This window comes from Heptranchias perlo, chromosome 40 (assembly GCF_035084215.1).
Source record: "Heptranchias perlo isolate sHepPer1 chromosome 40, sHepPer1.hap1, whole genome shotgun sequence".
NCBI lineage: Eukaryota > Metazoa > Chordata > Chondrichthyes > Hexanchiformes > Hexanchidae > Heptranchias > Heptranchias perlo.
The window spans coordinates 1,773,452-1,792,245 of record NC_090364.1 but is presented as its reverse complement, the minus strand read 5'-3'; the positions used below and the strand labels follow the sequence as shown (position 1 = coordinate 1,792,245).

The following is an 18,794-nucleotide window of genomic DNA, read 5'->3' as shown; positions in this document are numbered from 1 at the left end:
CCTTCAATTCTTGACACGGTGGCCCGGGTTTGCCAGTGAGGCCGCGACTCTGTCGAGGCAGAACTTTCGCCCGCCCTGAAGATGCCCCCCACCCCCCCGCCCAAGTCCTGAGGTCAGTTGCACGCAGGTGCTGGTTTCCTAGCCTCCGTTGGGGTGTCGAGCCAGAATGGAAGTGAGGGACACCTCGAGGGCCTGCCACGGTGGGAGGGACAGGCAACCACTGAGCTGCCTGCAAAAAAAAATTCTCTGCCAAATTTATGCCTCTATTGATGTGGCCCTACAGTCAGGGGCATTTTAAGGCACCGATTGCACCCACCGGGAAATGGAGATGAGTCAAGCAAATCCTCAAGAATATTTCTGCCTACACCCGCTCAGATCCTTCCAGAAAGATCCAGAGGAAGTGGGTGGAAAACCTAGCCCAGTTTATTCCCATCTTGGGCAAGTCCAGCCAACAGCTTCTAAGCTCTTACCGTCGATTGCCCCATCCTTAGCCTTTCATCTATTGCCTCTCACTCTCTCTGGCCTCGAACAGAAGTTCAACATTGCTGAACCCCTTCTCTATCCCCCAATATGTTTCACTAAGTGAGGGTGAAACATGAGGATGAAAAGTGGAGCTAAGTGAGGCGATTGAAGAGGTGGGTTATTTGGAGATTTCAGGAAGAGATATAGGAAAGGGGTTCGTTTGGGAAGAGAAATTCAGAGGGCAGCAGCACAATGGCTGAAGACTCAGTCACTGATAGGAGAGCAGGGAGAGGGGGCAGAGTCAGGAGCACTTGGGGCTAGAGGAGGTGGCAGAGAACAGGAGGGGAGTGGCCATGGAAGGATCTGTTATAAATGAAAATAGGCAGACACCAAGATAACTTTGAGACATCATCTTTCATGTGTTATTTGATTGGTTTCCCTCCTGGATAAATATTGTATCTGGCACATCCCAACTGTAAAGACCATAGAGACATTAATGGCACCAAGATAGCATTTGTTGAGTTTATTTAAGAGAATATTCAGTTAAATCTTGCATGGTTTGAAACACTTCTCAAATGACACTATGCAGGTTTAAGATTTAAATAGTAACTCAATTTTGTCCAGGGAATTGGTGATGGAGGCAGACAACATTCAGTCCCTGGGCCAAGAATGGCAGTGCACCACAGCAAAGGGACATTTACTCATCAGTTTAATCTGTCAATAATAAAGTCTTCACAACAGAGATCCGAGCGAATGGATCATACCGGGCACTGGTACAATCCAACTGTGGGCTAGTATATAAAATATAAATATCACATCCAATCAGAAAACAATTGAGCACACAGTCTGTGGTGGAGAACCTTATCGTGGCCTTTTTCTCGCTTTGCCTCCCAAGACTTTTTTCCTGACACCGAGCGATTCTTCTGTATCATCGTTGTCCTCTTGCCGTGCCCGTTTCCTCTTGTCTCCCTGCTCCCTCAGCTCCTGTTGAAAGTATAGATGCTCAGTATTACAGCAGCCGCTCGCTCCCGAAGCCTCACATTTACGCCACACCTTAAAGCGCCCGCTGGTTCCAACATGCAACAGCCTCGGGTGGACGGTCACTGGTTTGAGCCAAGCTGCCTGTGAGCAAGGGGAAAACCAACCACAGATGTGGCATTGCATCCTGCTCACGTACACCTTCTGGACAGTCACCGAGAAACGCAAAGAAGACACCATTAGTTAGGACACAGTCCAAACAGAGAGGCCAGTGGAGGGTAAGAGGTCACCTTGAACGACCCCACAAAACAATAAAACTGCAACAGTCCTCACAATCCAACCTGATTAAACTCTCACGCTCCCTTCTTCTCTCCCTCTTGGTTTTGATCCCCATAAACTGTACATGTGTCTCAGCAGGCGGGAGATCTGCTCCCGAGTTTATTAATGTCGACAATTAATGAGGGGATCCACTTGTGCAATTTCCCACCTGTTATGAAGCACAATCTCATTGTACCTCCTCCTCAGACAGTTTGTTCATGCTGGGGGAGAGGTGCTGCTGTCTGTAAAATTCATGCAATGAAACATCACATTTCACTCCAACCCAATGCCATACGTTTTACAAATCCACCCCAAAAGTACATAAACCTTCAACCTGTTCCCCTAAAAAATTTAATTCTTGACAAATATTGTATGATTTAATTCAACTAAGATAGAAGATATAATAAAAATATTCGATACAGATTATGCATAGTCACAAGCACGAACAGTTACAAACAAGGACTAAAATAGTGTATAAGTTTGAGCAAACACTCCTGCTCCTGTAGTACACATTGTACCAATCCTGCCCCCTCCATCAGCGCACATACTTGGCTGATGGCTCCTTACCTGGTGGGATGTCAGACATAAATCTTCAGCCCACCACTGTCAGACAACACATTGTGTACACACACACCTCACATGCACACACACTTCACATTACCAAAACATTGTTAGTTTTGTAACCTTCAGCTGATGAAGGGAGAAAATGAGCACACAACAGCATGTGTAGTGGTGGAAACTGGAAAATAACATTGCCTAAACTACAATAGAATTAGCAAATTATAAATCAAAATAAGCATCTCTAATAACTTGGCCACAACAATTCTACTAATCAATTTAAGGAAATGATACGATATTCCCCATTTGGCAGTGTAACATGATCTGTAGCAGGCTAATGTCTCAGTCGAGGAAGAATTCACCAGCAGGATTCCTGGCCAGGCTTCCAATACGCTGGTGCCAGATTCAGACTGCATAATGGATATAGTGTCTGCACCATGTCCCAGACTGAACTTTCCCAGCACGTGGAAAACCCAGTAACTCTGTCGGGAGCAGTCGGGAAGGCAATAAAGTCCCGGGCCCCTAGCAGCAGACATGGGGTCTCTCCAATCAGTGGGGCAGTGTCGCGTCCGCTGGGTTTTATCCTGGATTACACTGCTCGTTAGTTACATCAAACCCAGACTGGTCTGTAGCCTAGTGGAAGTTATGTAAGCTGGCAGCGAGAGCTTGCCGTTATGTTTGGGTCTGGGGCTGGCTATCAGGCCAGCTGTTGCAGGGAAACAACGACTTCACTCGAACTATCGAGGTCACTGGCACTTTTCCACATCAGCGTCTGTACAACTTCGGGACGGCCGCCAGCACTTGCTGTTGCTGCAACGAGAGAATTTCCCCTTTTCCTCTGCACTCCGAGATTCTGAGTCTTGCTGGGGTATAGTTCCACGGGGCTCGCTGCCCTCACATACCATGCTCAGGTGACTATTCTTCGCGTGAGACTGGGCAGTCAGTTTTAGCGGACTATTCAACTGCAAGGAGCATCAGTCATGCCCAATCCCGTCCTGACATTAACACACATGCTTTTCAGCAAGAAACGGGATAGTGATCAGGAGCAGGACCCTTGGCTGATTCTCTCCTCCGCCATCACCCTCCCAACCCAGTCCAATGCCCCAAGCCAAGATCAGCTAACTCAGCATCAAACCTCAACATATTCCAGGGATCAAACCCAGGCACTTCCTGATCTGTATGCTCAGTACCACATAAGGTGGTGCAGGGTGGAACAAGAAAGATTTTCCATGGTTTTGTGAAAATGTATTCAAGTTGCTGCAAACTGTAATAACTCATGTTACTGTGATTCATCGGAACTATCAATCAGGTCTTTGAACTTACAGCAGTCCTTGAGCCAAACACAATGATGATTCACACAGAATTCACATGTACCACCATCAGTTACACAATGGAAAATTCCAGTGGGTCAAACCACTTCCATTTAACAAATTATGGTGGGATTACAACCACTTCCTAACCACCCCAAGTAATGGAGACCCCAACCCAATATAGCATTTTTACAAATTGGTTATGTAGCTGCTATATTGTAGCGGTGCTAAGAGCAGTTTCTTCATATGGCTTATTCAACATATCGGTATCCATGTACCAGGGGAAACTGCAGCTGCAGCAATATATTTTCACACTGTGCCAATAAACTTCATGGGCAGACAGGCAGCAGATGCAGAAAAATGTGAATCAGTACAGTTCAGAATGAGGTAACGAAATTCCCCTTAAATAGCAAGACTTTAAATGGAGTATAAGAGCAGAAACGCCTTTCTCTGCAGATACACAGGTCATTAGAACTGGCAACATTTAGATAAAGCCATGGGAAAAGTTAAATTGATCCTTGTTTTTTGTATCTAAAGACTCAGAATGCTGAGCTTAGACAAGACGGTAGGCCACAGCTGGAGTATTGCATGTAGGTTTCGGTACCGATTATAGGAAGAATCTAAAAGCAATGGGGAAGGTGCAGATTCACTGAGATGTTACCAGGGTGACATTATTACCAGGGTTAACATTATAAGGGGATCTAAGAAGTTTGGGCTGAGACAATTAAGGGGTGATCAAGACTATGAAAGATTATGGTAAAGATAACTAGTGATAGATTGGTCAGTGAGATGATGACGCAAAGGCACAAATTCAAGGTTAGAAAAAAGTTCTTTACACCAAGGGTAGTTAGAATGTGCCACAAACTGTTGTTGAAGCAGAGTCCATAGAAGAGGAATACTGAAGGGTATGGCGAGCAAGGAGTGGATTAGGATTAGGTTAGGCTGCTTGTTGAATAAAAACACCTGGACAGACTTGATTGGCTGAATGGTCTGTTTCTGTGCTGGAATATTCTATGATTGTATGTGACATCTGAATTCATCAACTCAAACTACTGCAGTACACACCATACACCATCAGTACTACACCATCAGCTCAATACACAATCCAAGTTTGAAAGGACAGAATCTATAGTTGAACCACTGGCTGTTTTTCACAAGTCAGATGGACACAGTACGGAAATTTTCACACATTACACATCACTGAAATCCTAGCGCCAACACCATATAAAAATATGCGAGTGAGAATTGCACATACCAGACGTGCGTATCGCTGTGCTTCTGTCACTCGTTCCACCAACATCATCACCTCTTCCTCTTGTGTGGGGAATACTGGAAGTTTCTTCCCAATCAGGTGCTCAATCCTCTGAAACAGCTCCACGTCGTACCTGGGAACGATATGAGCGCATTAATAACTGGAGGTGTTGAGCATTGCAGCAGGGAATCACAGTGCTTTACATTGGCAATTAACTCTCAACACTTCCATATGTTACTTAATTTCTTTCTCCTGCTCTGGAATCTCCTCCCTAAACCTCTCCGCCTCTCTCTCTCTCTCTGACCAACACCTGTCCCAATATCTCCTTGTGTGGCTCGGTGTCAAATTTTGTCTGTTTACTCTCCTGTGAAGCACCTTGAGGCATTTTACTACCTTAAAGGCGCTATATGAACACACGTTGTTGCCGTTGTCTATCTTCTCCTGGAGGCCCCCCAGAGTCTCGGTGGGGAGGGGTGCGATTCCACAGGTGCCAACAGCTCTCTGGCATCAAGTGTGAGCCTATAGATCACGGTCGAGTCTGATTTGTCCTTGCCCATTGTCTCCCTGGCAACCGCCCCGCACCCCCTCCCCCCCGCCTTCAAACACACACCAGCGAGTGTTACTACATAGTAAAGGGGGTCAGGATGTGGGGGTGGAGTGCGGAGAGGCGATGTGAGGTGAGTTGTAGCGTGTGGTGGGGAAGAGGCAGGCACGATTGCACAGCTTGAAGCAAGTAGTCTTGGCGATAGCTGGGACATGGGGTGTTAATTCAACTCCGGATCAAACAGGACACCGAACAAACTGTTCAGCTTCCAGCACTTGAGAAAACATTTTCTCCCAGCACTGCACAGACTCCAAAGTTCAACTGATTTCCAGCTCGATAGTCTTCAATTATTGCACAACAGCAAAAGCTTTGAGGTAATATGCCCCCATGAATCCTGTGTGAACTGTAGTCTGGTCATTTCAGTCTGAGGGATTCCAGATTCCCAGATGTTCTGTAAACATTAGCTCATTCGCTGAGCAGCTGCCCTGTGCTATAGTTTAACACCATCCAGCACTATGAAGTCAAGAGACTTCAGACAGTTTGGGGCTGGTTCGTGATTTCTTTAAAAAGTTATTTTTCCATCGTAAAACTAGCCGTTGTTTGATGCCCTCCCCCCGGAGTCCTACATCCCCCTAGTTACACAGCGCTCTCGTTCTAGCTCTGCAAGTGCTGGGTCCGAGCTGTTACTTTAATCTGATACCAGACATCCAGTACAGCTGAAGCTGCATAACTGACAGCCCGAAATTATTAACACATTTTCTTGGCACCAGTTTGTTTTCTGTGTATTCTACGCTTTGCCTTGTCAGGTTGTTGGGAAAAGGTTCACCACAGGCCATCCTCATTATGTGGCTTCTACTCAGTCAGGAGATCAAAGCAAGAATTGGGCTCCGAATAGCAGCTGCACCGAGATTAGTGCTCATGGCGAGTCATACCCCATCGAACAAGCACCTGACACCCATGAACCGTAAATCTGTTACAAGGCAGCTGCAGCAACATCACTCAGATTGCACGCGATGCAACCAGCCCTACACAGCAGGCCAGTTCTGCCCCATTTTGTCCTACAGAGCCACTTCAGATGGCCAAAGCATAGCTAGAACCAACCGTGTGAACTACTGAAAGCATACCTGTCCCCAGACATTGAACCCTACTCTAGTGGCCAGTACTGAGGGAGAGCTGCCCCGTCTGCTCTCTCAGGTGGGCGTACAAGATCCCATGGTACTATGTGAAGAGCAGGGGAGTGCTCCCCGGTGTCCTGGCCAATATTTATCCCTCAATCAACATCACTAAAAAAAACAGATTACCTGATCACTGCTGTTTGTGGGATCTTGCTGTGCACAAATTGGCTGCCACGTTTCTCCTCATTACAACAGAGACTACACTTCAAAAGTACTTCATTGGCTGTAAAGCGCTTTAGGACCTCCTGAGCTCATTAAAGGCGCTGTATAAATCCAAGTGTTTTTTTCCTGGATGGAAGTCTCAGAAGCTGCCAACATATTATAAATAGAAACAGCCGTGCGCTGGTGGACTAACCGACCTCAGCCTGCCCATACAGCTGGCGTGGCTTTTGTCAAAGCTGCGCCTTACCAGAGTTTCTCCGACATTGTTCACCCAGGGCCACTGAAATCACGTTCACTACTTTGGGGCAACTACACAAGTAAATCTTCCCCCACCCCCCATAATATAAAGGGGGCAGATTCAGCAAAGCAGAAAATGGAACCAGAAGGGGTTTGGTGAGGTATCACACTACACATCGCGAGTCGGCACCAAGCCTAAAGCACTCGGCATCAGTGCAGGATGTGGAGGAAAACGGGAACAAAATTCCCCAAACTGAATTTAGGAAAAACCCTGGAGGAGGTAGCCCAGGGAACGCTGGCATCCCACAGCTGCAGTGTGACTGTGAGGAGTGGGAGAACATTAAAGAGTTTCCAGAACTCGACAAATTCTCAAAACAAAGTTTTTCACTTTTTAATCTCAGCAATAGGCAGACGCACAAGAGCTGATGTTAATATTTAGCCGGCAGCTCTTCTGATGGCTGTTTGAGTTTATCCAGCGTGTAACAGACACGGAGAGCAGGAAGGACTGTGCTGAGTTAGCTGATTACAGCCGAGACAGGGTACAGGGACTATAATCGGCCAAAATGCCCTTGTTAGGAATTGGGAAACAATAAAATCAATTAGGACTCATGCTCCTGATCGCTATCCAGCAACTTCTGCTACACAGGCGGAGCAGGAGAAAGAATGAGTTTTGGATGAGGACAAGATTGGGCCTCAGCGACGCTGTTCAAATGGTCAAATAGCCCACGAACTCACGGTCAAAGCTCATGGGTGAAGAATGGTGACTTGGGCGAGGTAACGAAGGGCAGCTGGACATTGCGGAACCGAACCCCAACAAGGGGTGGCACCTGTGAGGGGGGGGGGGGGGGGGGGGGGGAGGAGAGAAGAGAAGAAAGCGTAACCAGCTTCAGGTAACAGAGCCCAGGAGTGAGCAGTTAGAGAGACCGTCACTCAGCGGGAACTTAAATCTCAATCACGTGCTTACGACGGGGGTGTTCAGTGCTGCTCTGAGCCAACCAGCCACTGCAGCTCGCTGAACAACTTGCAAATTGCCCTCTTACGTTCAAGTTAAATGCTACCACAACCCTCTAAGCACCAAGTTAGATTCGTCCCAGATGGGACTCCCACTAAGAACAGCACATTCATCAACGTCCTATTAAATCTCCCCTTTAACTCAACATATTGCGAAGATTTGAGACTTAAATAATCACACAAGTGAAACAGTGAGCATGAATTAAACCTGCAGGTATCACAAACACGCCAAGAACAGAGTGTTTACAGGGCCTTCTGTGATCCATCTGCAGAAAGCTGTTTAATGGTTCATGAGATCACTGCAAGGAAGGTTCTGTCCCCATACATTCCCACAGCCTGCGCTTCGAAAAACTCACATTTCAGCAATCACCTGTCCTGTGAATGGTTCCTCCGCAGCAACGGAGTGAGTGACATCCTGTGCGTCAGGGATGGCCAAACTCGGGGTACGTTCAACTAAAGGGAATGCTCGCAAAGACCACCTCCCCCTCCCCCCCCACAATCCATGTTACAAACCGTTTGAATCGACCGCTCCATTTCGGCCGCAGGAGGGAGTCACCGGGGCCCCGCAGGCCGCAGGAGGGAGTCACCGGGGCCCCGCAGGCCGCAGGAGGGAGTCACCGGGGCCCCGCAGGCCGCAGGAGGGAGTCACCGGGGCCCCGCAGGCCGCAGGAGGGAGTCACCGGGACTTCAAGGACTGTGTATGACCCACGGGCTATATCTTGAACACCTGAATGGCAAATGCTGCTGTCCCAAATACTGCCGGTCAGAGACTGTCAATGTCAGTCTGTTTGGAGAACATTGAACAGCATTGCTCCTCCCCATATTGAACCAGTCCCCGATGAGTTTGGCTGGATACTCCGCCTATTAGTAGTTCAGCGGGTACGGCTTTCTTTAAGAAAAACTCAGATTAACACACATTGGAGCAGGCAGACCTGGTTTAACATTTGATCCAAATGCACTGATGTGTTGATCTAGATTACGGCAGAATGTTAAACCAGAGTCTAACATCCCATTTATATATAGAGACCTTTCCCAGGTGATCCGTGCTCTGAATTCATCCTGTTTATACTGAGGTAGACGTGGAGAGCCGGCAGTGGTTCTGGACGGACTGCACATGTTCAGATATCACAAAACCCGCCTGTAGGGCTTGCCCCAGGGACAACAGGTGGTCAGAATGGGCCGACAATGTGCGGACAGGTCTCTGGCCTGTGAAGGCGAGCTGGGCCCATCAGAGCAGGCTGATACAAACAAGGTGTGGGAGGAGAAAGGGTAAGCAACACATTAAACAAGCAAAACTCACTGGGTGACGAAGGTTATGGACTTTCCTGAGCGCCCTGCTCTGGCCGTCCGTCCCACTCGATGGATGTAATCCTGAAATACAAACATCAGGCAGCATTAAACCAGGGCAGGCAGTAGACTCCAGACTCCAGCGTGTGGACTGCAGGGCTTGTGACGGATGGATTTAGTACTGACAGCCGTTCAGAAGGAGCAGCTGTACACACCAAAGAGAACAAGTGCTCGCCCAACATGTGTGCCCACTGCTGCCCAGCTGAGATTAGCTAACTGGGCAGAGACCAGCAACGGGACCAGGCTGTGCGACAGTGCCTGGACCCACTAACAACTTACATCTATATATATATAGCTCCCTTAATGTAGTAAAAGGTCCCAAGGCGCTTCACAGGAGCGTTAATCAGACACAAATTATCACCGAGCCAAAGATGGAGATATTAGGAAGGGTGACTAAAAGCTTGGTCAACAGAGGTAAGTTTTAAGAAGGGTCTTAAAGGAGAGGTTTACGGAGGGAATTCCAAAGCTTAAAGCCTAGACGGCTGAAGGGAGTTATTGGGGGGTGGGGGCGGGGGGTTGCAGAAGAGGCCAGAGTTGGAGAAACCCAGAGTTCTTGGGGGGGTTATAGGGCTGAAGGAGGTTACAAAGATAGGGAGAGGCGAGGCCATGGAAGGATTTGAAAACATGGATGAGAATTTTAAAATTGAGGCACTGGTGGACTGGGAGCCAATGTAGGTCAGCGAACACAGGGGTGATGGGTGAATGGGACTTGGTCAGGTTACAATAACAAAACATCCCAGGAGGCTGCACAAAGGGATTGGGGAGACAGATGGACCCTGATCAGGAAAAGAGTTAGGGGAGATGACTGAAGACGCCAAGGGGTTTGAAGATGGAGACAGGAAGATATTTAGCAACACGGAATGGTTTAGGAACAGTTGGAGAGTGCAGGACACGATGGGTAAAGGTTCTGCTACCGGTGGTGGAGTGGAGCGGAGCGGACTGGACAGTGGGCCAGCAATGAAGCTGCGGACTCTCGCTGGATATCAGCTGCCCCCTCACACGAGTACTCGCTCTTCATCTGTGAGCCTAGACATTGAGAATCGGAAGGCTACACATCGCAACCAAGACCCAGTCTAACCTTACCTAACCACCAGAGGTAGCACCAGACAATGATTAGGAGCAGGACCGCTGGCTGATTTTTCTCCCTACTCAAGGACACTGTGATTAATTGTAGGACCCCCCTCCCCCTCCCCGCTCATCTAGTGCTGCATTGGTTGGGAGCAGCTAATTCAGCACAGAACAGGAGAGAAACCTGCAAGGCTCAGTGACACACCAGGTGATGCATTAACCCATGGACCATGTGAGAGCTGACTGGCGATCGTTAAATTTATCCTCATTAACCCTTCAAATAAGGGGCAAGTGCACAGACCCCACAGCTGTTCTGAGGACGAAGTGCAGTTTTTATATTATTACACTACCCCAAGCTGCAAGTCTTACCTTGGAATGGGTGGGAATGTCAAAGTTTATAATCACATCTACATGTGGGATATCCAGGCCACGACTCGCCACATCTGTGGCCAGCAAGATCGACCGGGACTTGGCCTTGAATTTATTCAAAGCTCCCAATCGTTTGTTCTGTAATTTAAAAATTAAACAAAATAAAATGATTTTAAACAAAAAACTGTTTATGTCACAATGCAAAATTGTCACTTCAAGGCATAAAGAACGGCCCGCACCTGATTCATCTGCCCATGTAAGGGAATGGCGGTAAAGCCCAGATTGCGCAGGAGCAGAGCCGTGCGTTGCGTGTTGTTACAGGTGCTGCAGAAGATGATGAAGGAATTCCCGGCGAGCTCATTGAGAATGGAAACCAGGTAACAGTCCTAGAGAAAGAAGCATCAAACTTAAAAATAATAAAAGGAAACTTCGAAACAATATCAAGGTCAGGACGTGAATTCCCGCCCATCTGTGCATTATATAATTATTCACACAATCCTTGTGCAGGGCACTCATCACCTGCCCACAAACCCTACTTCCTGTTGTCACAACTTTTGTGCCCAACATTCACCATTGTAAATTGATATGTCAACACTCCCCATTCAATTTTGCTTTGTGAACTATCACTGTGTAATTGCAGTGCTGGTCACTAGGTGGCTCTGTGGGGCAAGTACTGAAGTTTCTCTCCAACACCATTTTGCATGTATAAAAAAATCTTAATTCTCTAACTGACTGTGAGCAAGACCATGGGAAATATACAAGTATTCTTTAAAAGCAGACCCAGATGTAACTGGAAAAATATTTGCACACATATACTACTTAGAGAAAAGAAAGGATTTGCATTTAAAGAAAGGTTCTTTCACAACCTCAGGGCGCCCAAAGCACATCGCAGCCAATAAGGTACTTTTGAAGCATAGTCACTATTGTAATATTGGTCAAGACACAGAGATCACCCCATCTCTCTTCAAGGTGCCGTGGGATCTTTTAGGTCCACCCAAGAAGGCAGACGGGGTCTCATTTAACATCTCATCCGAAAGACGGCACTTCAGGTTTCAAAGGGATCTGATGAAGAGCTGGTTTAAGGAAAGTGCAGTAACTGCGACAATTAGTGATAATCAGCCCAGAAATTACCGATCTCTTTTAGCAGCAGTGCTTCCTGGGCTATAGCGGCTGCCGTTACCTTGAACTTGGACGGGATGAACACGTAATACTGCTGCAGTTTTTCCACAGTCTGGTACTTCGTCGAGACAGCACATTTCACAGCGTCCTTCAGTGCTGCTCGCTGGAGCTTTTGTACCTGAAAAAGAAAGAGAGAGAGAGAGAGAGAGAGTGTTCAGTGGGCAATCACGAACTTGACTCAACACACCAGCAACAGAAACACAGAGAATACACAGAGCAACAATGCTGCTTTTAAATTCTTCTGCTTCCATAATTCACGATTTCTATCAAAACTGCAGTGCACAGAACCTGCTCCCGGTGACCACACGGCTAATGTGCTGCCAAGTGTCGTGCTGAGCAATACAGCTTGAGAAGGTTCTCTTTCCGTTCCTATATTTGATTGAGGTCTTTAAAATAATGAAGGGGTTAGATTTGGTCCATGTGAAAAGACAAAAAGTCTTGCATTTATATAGCATCTTTCACAACCTCAGGATGTCCCAAAGCGCCTTATAGTCAATGAAGTACTTCTGAAGTGTAGTCAATGTTGTAATGTAGGAAACGCAGCAGGCAATTTGGCAGGGAATTTGCGCAAAGCAATGAAATAAATGACCAGATATTCGGTATTAGGTGTTGGTTGAGGGATAAATATTGGCCAGGACCCTGGGAACTCCCCTGCTCTTCTTCGAATAGTGCCATGGGATCTTTTACATCCACCTGAGAGGGCAGACGGGTGCTTGGTTTAACATCTCATCTGAAAGATGGCACCTCCAACAGTGCAGCACTCCCTCAGTACTGGCACTGGGAATGTCGGCCTGGATTACATACTCAAGTCTCTGGAGTGGGACTTGAACCCATGACCATGACTCAGAGACGAGAGTGCGACCACTAAGCCTCAGCTGACAAGGCAGACTTCCTTAACCTCCTCTCGGAACTTAGAAGAAGCTATTCGAGTTAGAGAGGATAAGGAGGAGTGGGGAACACGAGTATAAGATACACAAGAATAGAGCTGGATTAAACGTCAGCAAGGATTTCTTTTCACAGAGGGTCATCAATCTTTGGAACAAGTTTCCGGCCCGTGCAGTGAGTGTGGATTCACTGCAAACATTCAAAAGGGAGGTGGAGGCCGGGATTACTGGGTACCATTTGGGACTGGGTACATTACTCACCACCGTGCCCCAAGACACAGATAGACTAACTCAGCACAGGCCAGGGAGTGAACCTGAGATCTTGCTGGTCTTCACAGTCCAGCTTCACAACAGGAAACACACCCACCAACCAAGGCATGCGGACAGATATATTTTAAATAAAACTCTCTCCTCAAACCGCTCACCTACCTTCTTGGTCATTGTTGCTGAAAACAGATACGTCTTCCGGTCTCTCGGAATCACCTTGAGAATTTTATCAACCTGCAAAATAAATTCTGGGTCAATGGAGTCAGCGGGAACAGGGGTCGTATGACAGAGTGCATAAAATACACCAGAACATTATAACATAGACCGGGGAGAGTGGTACTGAGCACCAGAACATTAGAACTAATGATTTTTAAATCTCCCACTAAAAATATATTTGCTGATCACTTCATGTGCAGTTAAGCTGAATGCCAATGGAAATGAAGAATTATAATATACCCGGGACTACATCGTGTGTAATAACCTGAGTATTTTCTGTGACTCTCAGCTGCTCCCTGAGCAATGGCACCATCTGGTGGCTGTTTAATTAACTCACTGCCGTTTTCAGAGGGGCGTGAGATTCCCCTCTATCTCTCTGGGACTGAGCACTCAACCCCTGAGCAGAGCATCTCGAGAGCTCAGTACTGCATATTTTTTCTGTATTTGATGATTTACCGGCACATTATTTGTTATTTCTGTTTCCCTTCAGACAGCTGATTGTTTCAGAGAAAATAAAGAAAAAACTTGCATTTATGTAGCACTTTTCACAACCTCAGGTCGTCCCAAAGCACTTTACAGTCAATTAAGCACTTTTGAAGTGTAGTCATTGTTTTAATCATAGAATGGTTACAGCACAGGAGGAGGCCATACTAATGTAGGAAACGCAGCAGCCAATTTGCACACAGCAAGGTCCCACAAACGGCAATGAGATAAATGAGCAGATAATCTGTTTTGGAGATACTGGTTGAGGGATAATCATTGGTCAGGATACTGGAGAGAACTCCCCTGCTCCTCTTCAAATAGTGCAGTGGGATCTTTTATATCCACCTGAGAGGGCAGACTGGGGCCTTGGTTCAACATCTCATCTGAACGACGGCACCTCCGACAGTGCGGCACTCCCTCAGTACTGCACTGGGAGAGTCAGCCTGGATTATGGGGCTCATGTCTCTGGAGTGGGACTTGAACCCACGACTGTCTGACTTAGAGGCGAGAGTGCTGCCCACTGAGCCACGGCTGACATTTGTTCTGGGGGTCCTGAGTGTTTGCCGGGAGCTCCCGGTGGTCTGTCAATAACTGTGTTTGGGGGGGTGGGAGGGGGTCCCAAGAGAGCACCAATATTTGCCGAGTGTCCCAGAGACCCAGGAACATGGCAACGTTTGATGGTCACAGGAAACACAGTAATATCTTGGGAGAGTGTGATTGTGGAGGGAGGGCGCCCAGGAGAAAGTCAATATCTTTAGGGGGTCCCAGGGAGTCCGCTACTATATGTGGGAGGTCAATACGTGCTCCCCCCCTCCCCCAGACACAGAGTTTATTCTGTTTGATGTGTACACCTCAGGTGGAGGAGAAATGTGACAGTAAGTAACGAAAAAACTCTCAGAAACTAGTTCACGCACCTCGGTTTCAAAATCCATGTTGAGGATCCTGTCGGCCTCGTCCATCACCAGGTACTTGAGCGCCCGCAGATTAAACCCCTTCGTGTTTTGCAGGTGATCGATCAGGCGGCCTGGGGTCGCTGGCGGAGAAGAAACAATTACAGCAACATCCGAGAATTCAGTGAATCGTTTAACCAGGGTAACGCCCGGTGGCTGCAATGGTCAATTCACTGCCCAAAGCGCACTGGTGGGCTGTGAGCAGCTGCCCCATACACATCAGAAGGGCGCAGGTTTGATTGCCGTTCTCCGCTGGGGCAGTAGGGGGTCACCACAACAGGCCTCAGCATACCCGAACTGGAGGGGAGAAAGGAACTCAGTCAGAGTTCCCGCTCCAGATCCAGTGACTCCTGTTGGGAAGTGTGCGCTTGGACATCGAGTGAGGAAAGAATCCAGCTCAGCACCCACCCACCACGGTCAAATAGCCTGCTGACACTGGCTGTCCCGGCTCACACGCGAGGAAGGACCAGGCATCGCAGGGCACGTGGTATCAAGGCGCCTGTAGCCCAGCAATGGTTACTGTGTTCAACGGGAGACCTGCAAATACTCACCTATGACAACGTGAGGTTTCTTTGCCAGAGCCAGACTCTGTGACATCATATCAATTCCACCCACAATCACCGCTGCAAAGCAAAAGGCAGATACATCAGAGCAGCACAGGTACCAGCTCATCACCAGCTCATCACCATCACACTGGTACAGAACGCCACTCAGCTTCAATACTGTAATTCACAGTGTGAAGTACTTTGGGACCTTTTAACCGGAGAAGGTGCAATTAGAATTTATGCCCTCCTTAAAGTGGTAACAGGACACGGCAATGGGTTTTCGGGACAGCCCATACTGCAGAAATGTGTCTCTGCTTCCTACGAGCTACGTTTGTGTTATTTATACAATAAATCCACACAGGGAATAAAGTTCGGTCTGAGGTTAAGTTTGGGTAACAATATTTCTAGCCAGGGCTGCCTGGTGACACGGTGCCTCGGTGTATTAACCTGCTGCCTCATGGTCAGATCAGGTACAAGATTGCCCCTACAATTCCACACATGACAAACTCACCATCCCAGTCAGGTCATCAGGGGGAGGTTAGACAAAAATTTCTTAAATTTTAATGGTAAATTTGCTAGCCCAACCTCCCCCCCCCCCCCACTCACCAGGCCCAACTCTCCCCCCCCCCCCCCCCCCTCACCAGGCCCAACTCTCCCCCCCCCCAAACCAGGCCCAATTATATCACGTCTGTATTTACTCACCAGACTTCACTCCAATGGAAGAGCCCAGAGCTTCAAATTGTTCTGAAATCTGAAAGGCCAGCTCACGGGTTGGCGTCAGAACCAGTGCAAACAAGCGCTGGGGTTTCTCCAGCAAGGCCTGCAGGATTGGGATAGCAAAAGCAGCAGTCTTCCCGGAGCCGGTCTCTGCCAGTCCAATAATGTCCCGGCCTGAAAGAGTGAGGACAAAAGAGTAAAACAAGGCTCACATCACACACACGGGGTAGTTTTATAATTATCAGCACTGCCAGCTCCCCAGTGCCAGCGGCAACCTCAAGGATAACGTTGCTGGAGACTTGAAGACTGACGGTCAGGAAATGTGGTAAGCCTGTCTCTGGCTCTGCAGCCAACTGCACTAGGCGTGGATACTGAGAACAACCAGCGATAGCGATATATAAATGGCAAATCACTTCCTGGGGTAACAAACACTGCTACAACATGGAAAGTAATTTGCCGCTGACAGGGGTGGCTTTCAATTTCGATATAAACCAGTAAAAGAAATAACGTGCATTGATATAGCACCTTTCACATCCTCCAGACGCCTCAAAGCGCTTTACAGCCAAAGGATTATTTTCAAAGTGTAGTCACTGTCATTTTGTAAGGAAACGTACCAGCCAGTTTGCAAACTACAAAGTCCCACAAACGGCAATGAGATAAATGACCAGATAATCTGTTTCGGTGATGCCGGTTTTGTGATAAATGTTGGCCTAGGACACCAGGGAGAACTCCTCTGCTTCTACTAGTGGCAGGGGATCTTTTATGACCACCTAAACAGGCAAATGGGGCCTTGAAATGTGCAAAAGTTAACCAGGACTAACAAGCCATCCTTGGGAAATCAGGAGGTGATGGGGACACAAATGGACAAACCAAAACACTAAAATGATTTTTGCCATGCTCAAATCTACTCCAACCAGACGGGACCCATTGCTGTTAAATCTCACCTTGCAGCGCAACCGGCAAAGCTTCGGTCTGGATTTTCGTTGGTGATTTCCATCCCAGCTGCTCACAGGCCTCGCAGAGCACCTCAGTCACACCCTGTGATACAAGAGACCAGGATAACACAGGGCCAAACACCATCCTCCCAACAAAAGACTCACACATCCCAGGGAAGCACCACTCCATCAGTGACTGCTGCCTTCAGCGTTCTGAACCTCCCACACCTGGCCATTGAGCTGCGGTGTTGTGATTCGGACTCTGCAGCTTCAGGTTCAAATGGAGAACTGACAGTACCTTGTGGGACCCCCATAATATGGGTCTCTGATGCGAACAGGTCACTTATATTAAACCGGACATCGGTGGTACCCACACCTGCCATGGATTGGGGGGGGGGGTAGGATACCCCATTGTCAGCCATAGACTGGGGGGGGGGGTCAACAATACCCCATGTCAGTCACAGACTGGGGGGGTCAACAATACCCCATGTCAGCCATAGACTGGGGGGGGGGAGGATACCCCATGTCAGCCATAGACTGGGGGGGGGGAGGAATACCCCATGTCAGCCATAGACTGGGGGGGGGGGGGAATACCCCATGTCAGCCATAGACTGGGGGGGGGGAATACCCCATGTCAGCCATAGACTGGGGGGGGGGGGAATACCCCATGTCAGCCATAGACTGGGGGGGAATACCCCATGTCAGCCATAGACTGGGGGGGGGAGGATACCCCATGTCAGCCATAGACTGGGGGGGGGGGGGAATACCCCATGTCAGCCATAGACTGGGGGGGGGGGGGGGAATACCCCATGTCAGCCATAGACTGGGGGGGGGGGGGACCCGCATTACTGGGTCCCCCTCGATGTGATGCTGGTGTTGAGCAGCCAGTACCGGCCCAGCAGCCCCAGGCCCTGTGACTGTGGGCTCCGGACCAGCGGAGCCGGGATCCCTATCGGCTCCATCCCGGGCCCGTGCTGAGTGAGCCCCGCTCCGGCCTCTACTCACAGCCGGGGGCCGAGGCCCCACACACATGGCTGAGATTCCAGCCCGGGGCCTGTGTGTGAAAGCTTCCCCTGTCTCTGGTCAAACCCGCTCCTCCCTCTCCCCGCCCCGCCGGTTACCAGGTCCCGGAAGGTCCCCGGCTCCTTGGTCTCCGGCGGCGGCGGCGGCGGCGTCTCCTCCTCAGGCCCCTCGTCCGCCATCTTTGCTTCACCGCGTCAGACTGAGCATGCGCGGTATTCCGCGCGAGGGGTGATGGGAGCTGTAGTCCTTTCCGGCCCTGTCCCCAGTGAAGGGAGAACAGAGCAGCCACAGTGTGGCAGTGAACAGTGTGGGGTTTCTGGGGCCATGTTCATCTCTGGAAACAGACCCTCAAGAAAGGGGAGAGAACGAACTCGCATTTATTTGGATTGCTAACTGGATTGCTCTTTGCAAAGAGCCAGCACGGGCTCGATGGACCGAATGGCTTCCTTCTGTGTTGTAACCAACCTATGATTATGATTCTTTTTTGTGCTGTGCTGACATTATTTGCTTTGGAATAGCAATTTGCTTTATTGGTGTCTCTTAAAGGTGAGGATCAACTGGAAACAGGTTAACATTATTCAAAAAAAAGCAAATTACTGCAGATGCTGGAAATCTGAAATAAAAACAGAAAATGCTGAAAACACCCAGCAGGTCAGGCAGCATCTGTGGAGAGAGAAACAGAGTTAATGTTTCAGGCCGATGACCTTTCATCGATGACTTCTGACAGCCTGACGGTTTCGAAAGGTCTGTTCTTCTTGCTGCTTTACTCTTGCATTTATCAAATTCAGACAGGAGAACCAGGAA

At 48.5% G+C, this 18,794-nt stretch overlaps 1 protein-coding gene across 1 annotated transcript; it reads right to left on the bottom strand.

The window, feature by feature from the left end:
• Positions 1-970: 970 nt before the first annotated feature.
• ddx47 (DEAD (Asp-Glu-Ala-Asp) box polypeptide 47) lies at positions 971-18,189 on the bottom strand. The gene is made up of 12 exons (XM_067974309.1): positions 18,089-18,189; positions 16,977-17,070; positions 16,018-16,206; positions 15,322-15,393; positions 14,735-14,853; positions 13,284-13,355; positions 11,972-12,088; positions 11,031-11,177; positions 10,792-10,929; positions 9,308-9,378; positions 4,882-5,011; positions 971-1,446 (listed from the first exon to the last, which is right to left on the bottom strand). The coding sequence occupies exons 1-12, from the start codon at positions 18,167-18,169 to the stop codon at positions 1,324-1,326; spliced, it is 1,353 nt and encodes a 450-aa protein (XP_067830410.1). The 5' UTR covers positions 18,170-18,189; the 3' UTR covers positions 971-1,323.
• Between the last annotated feature and the right edge of the window lie 605 nt (positions 18,190-18,794).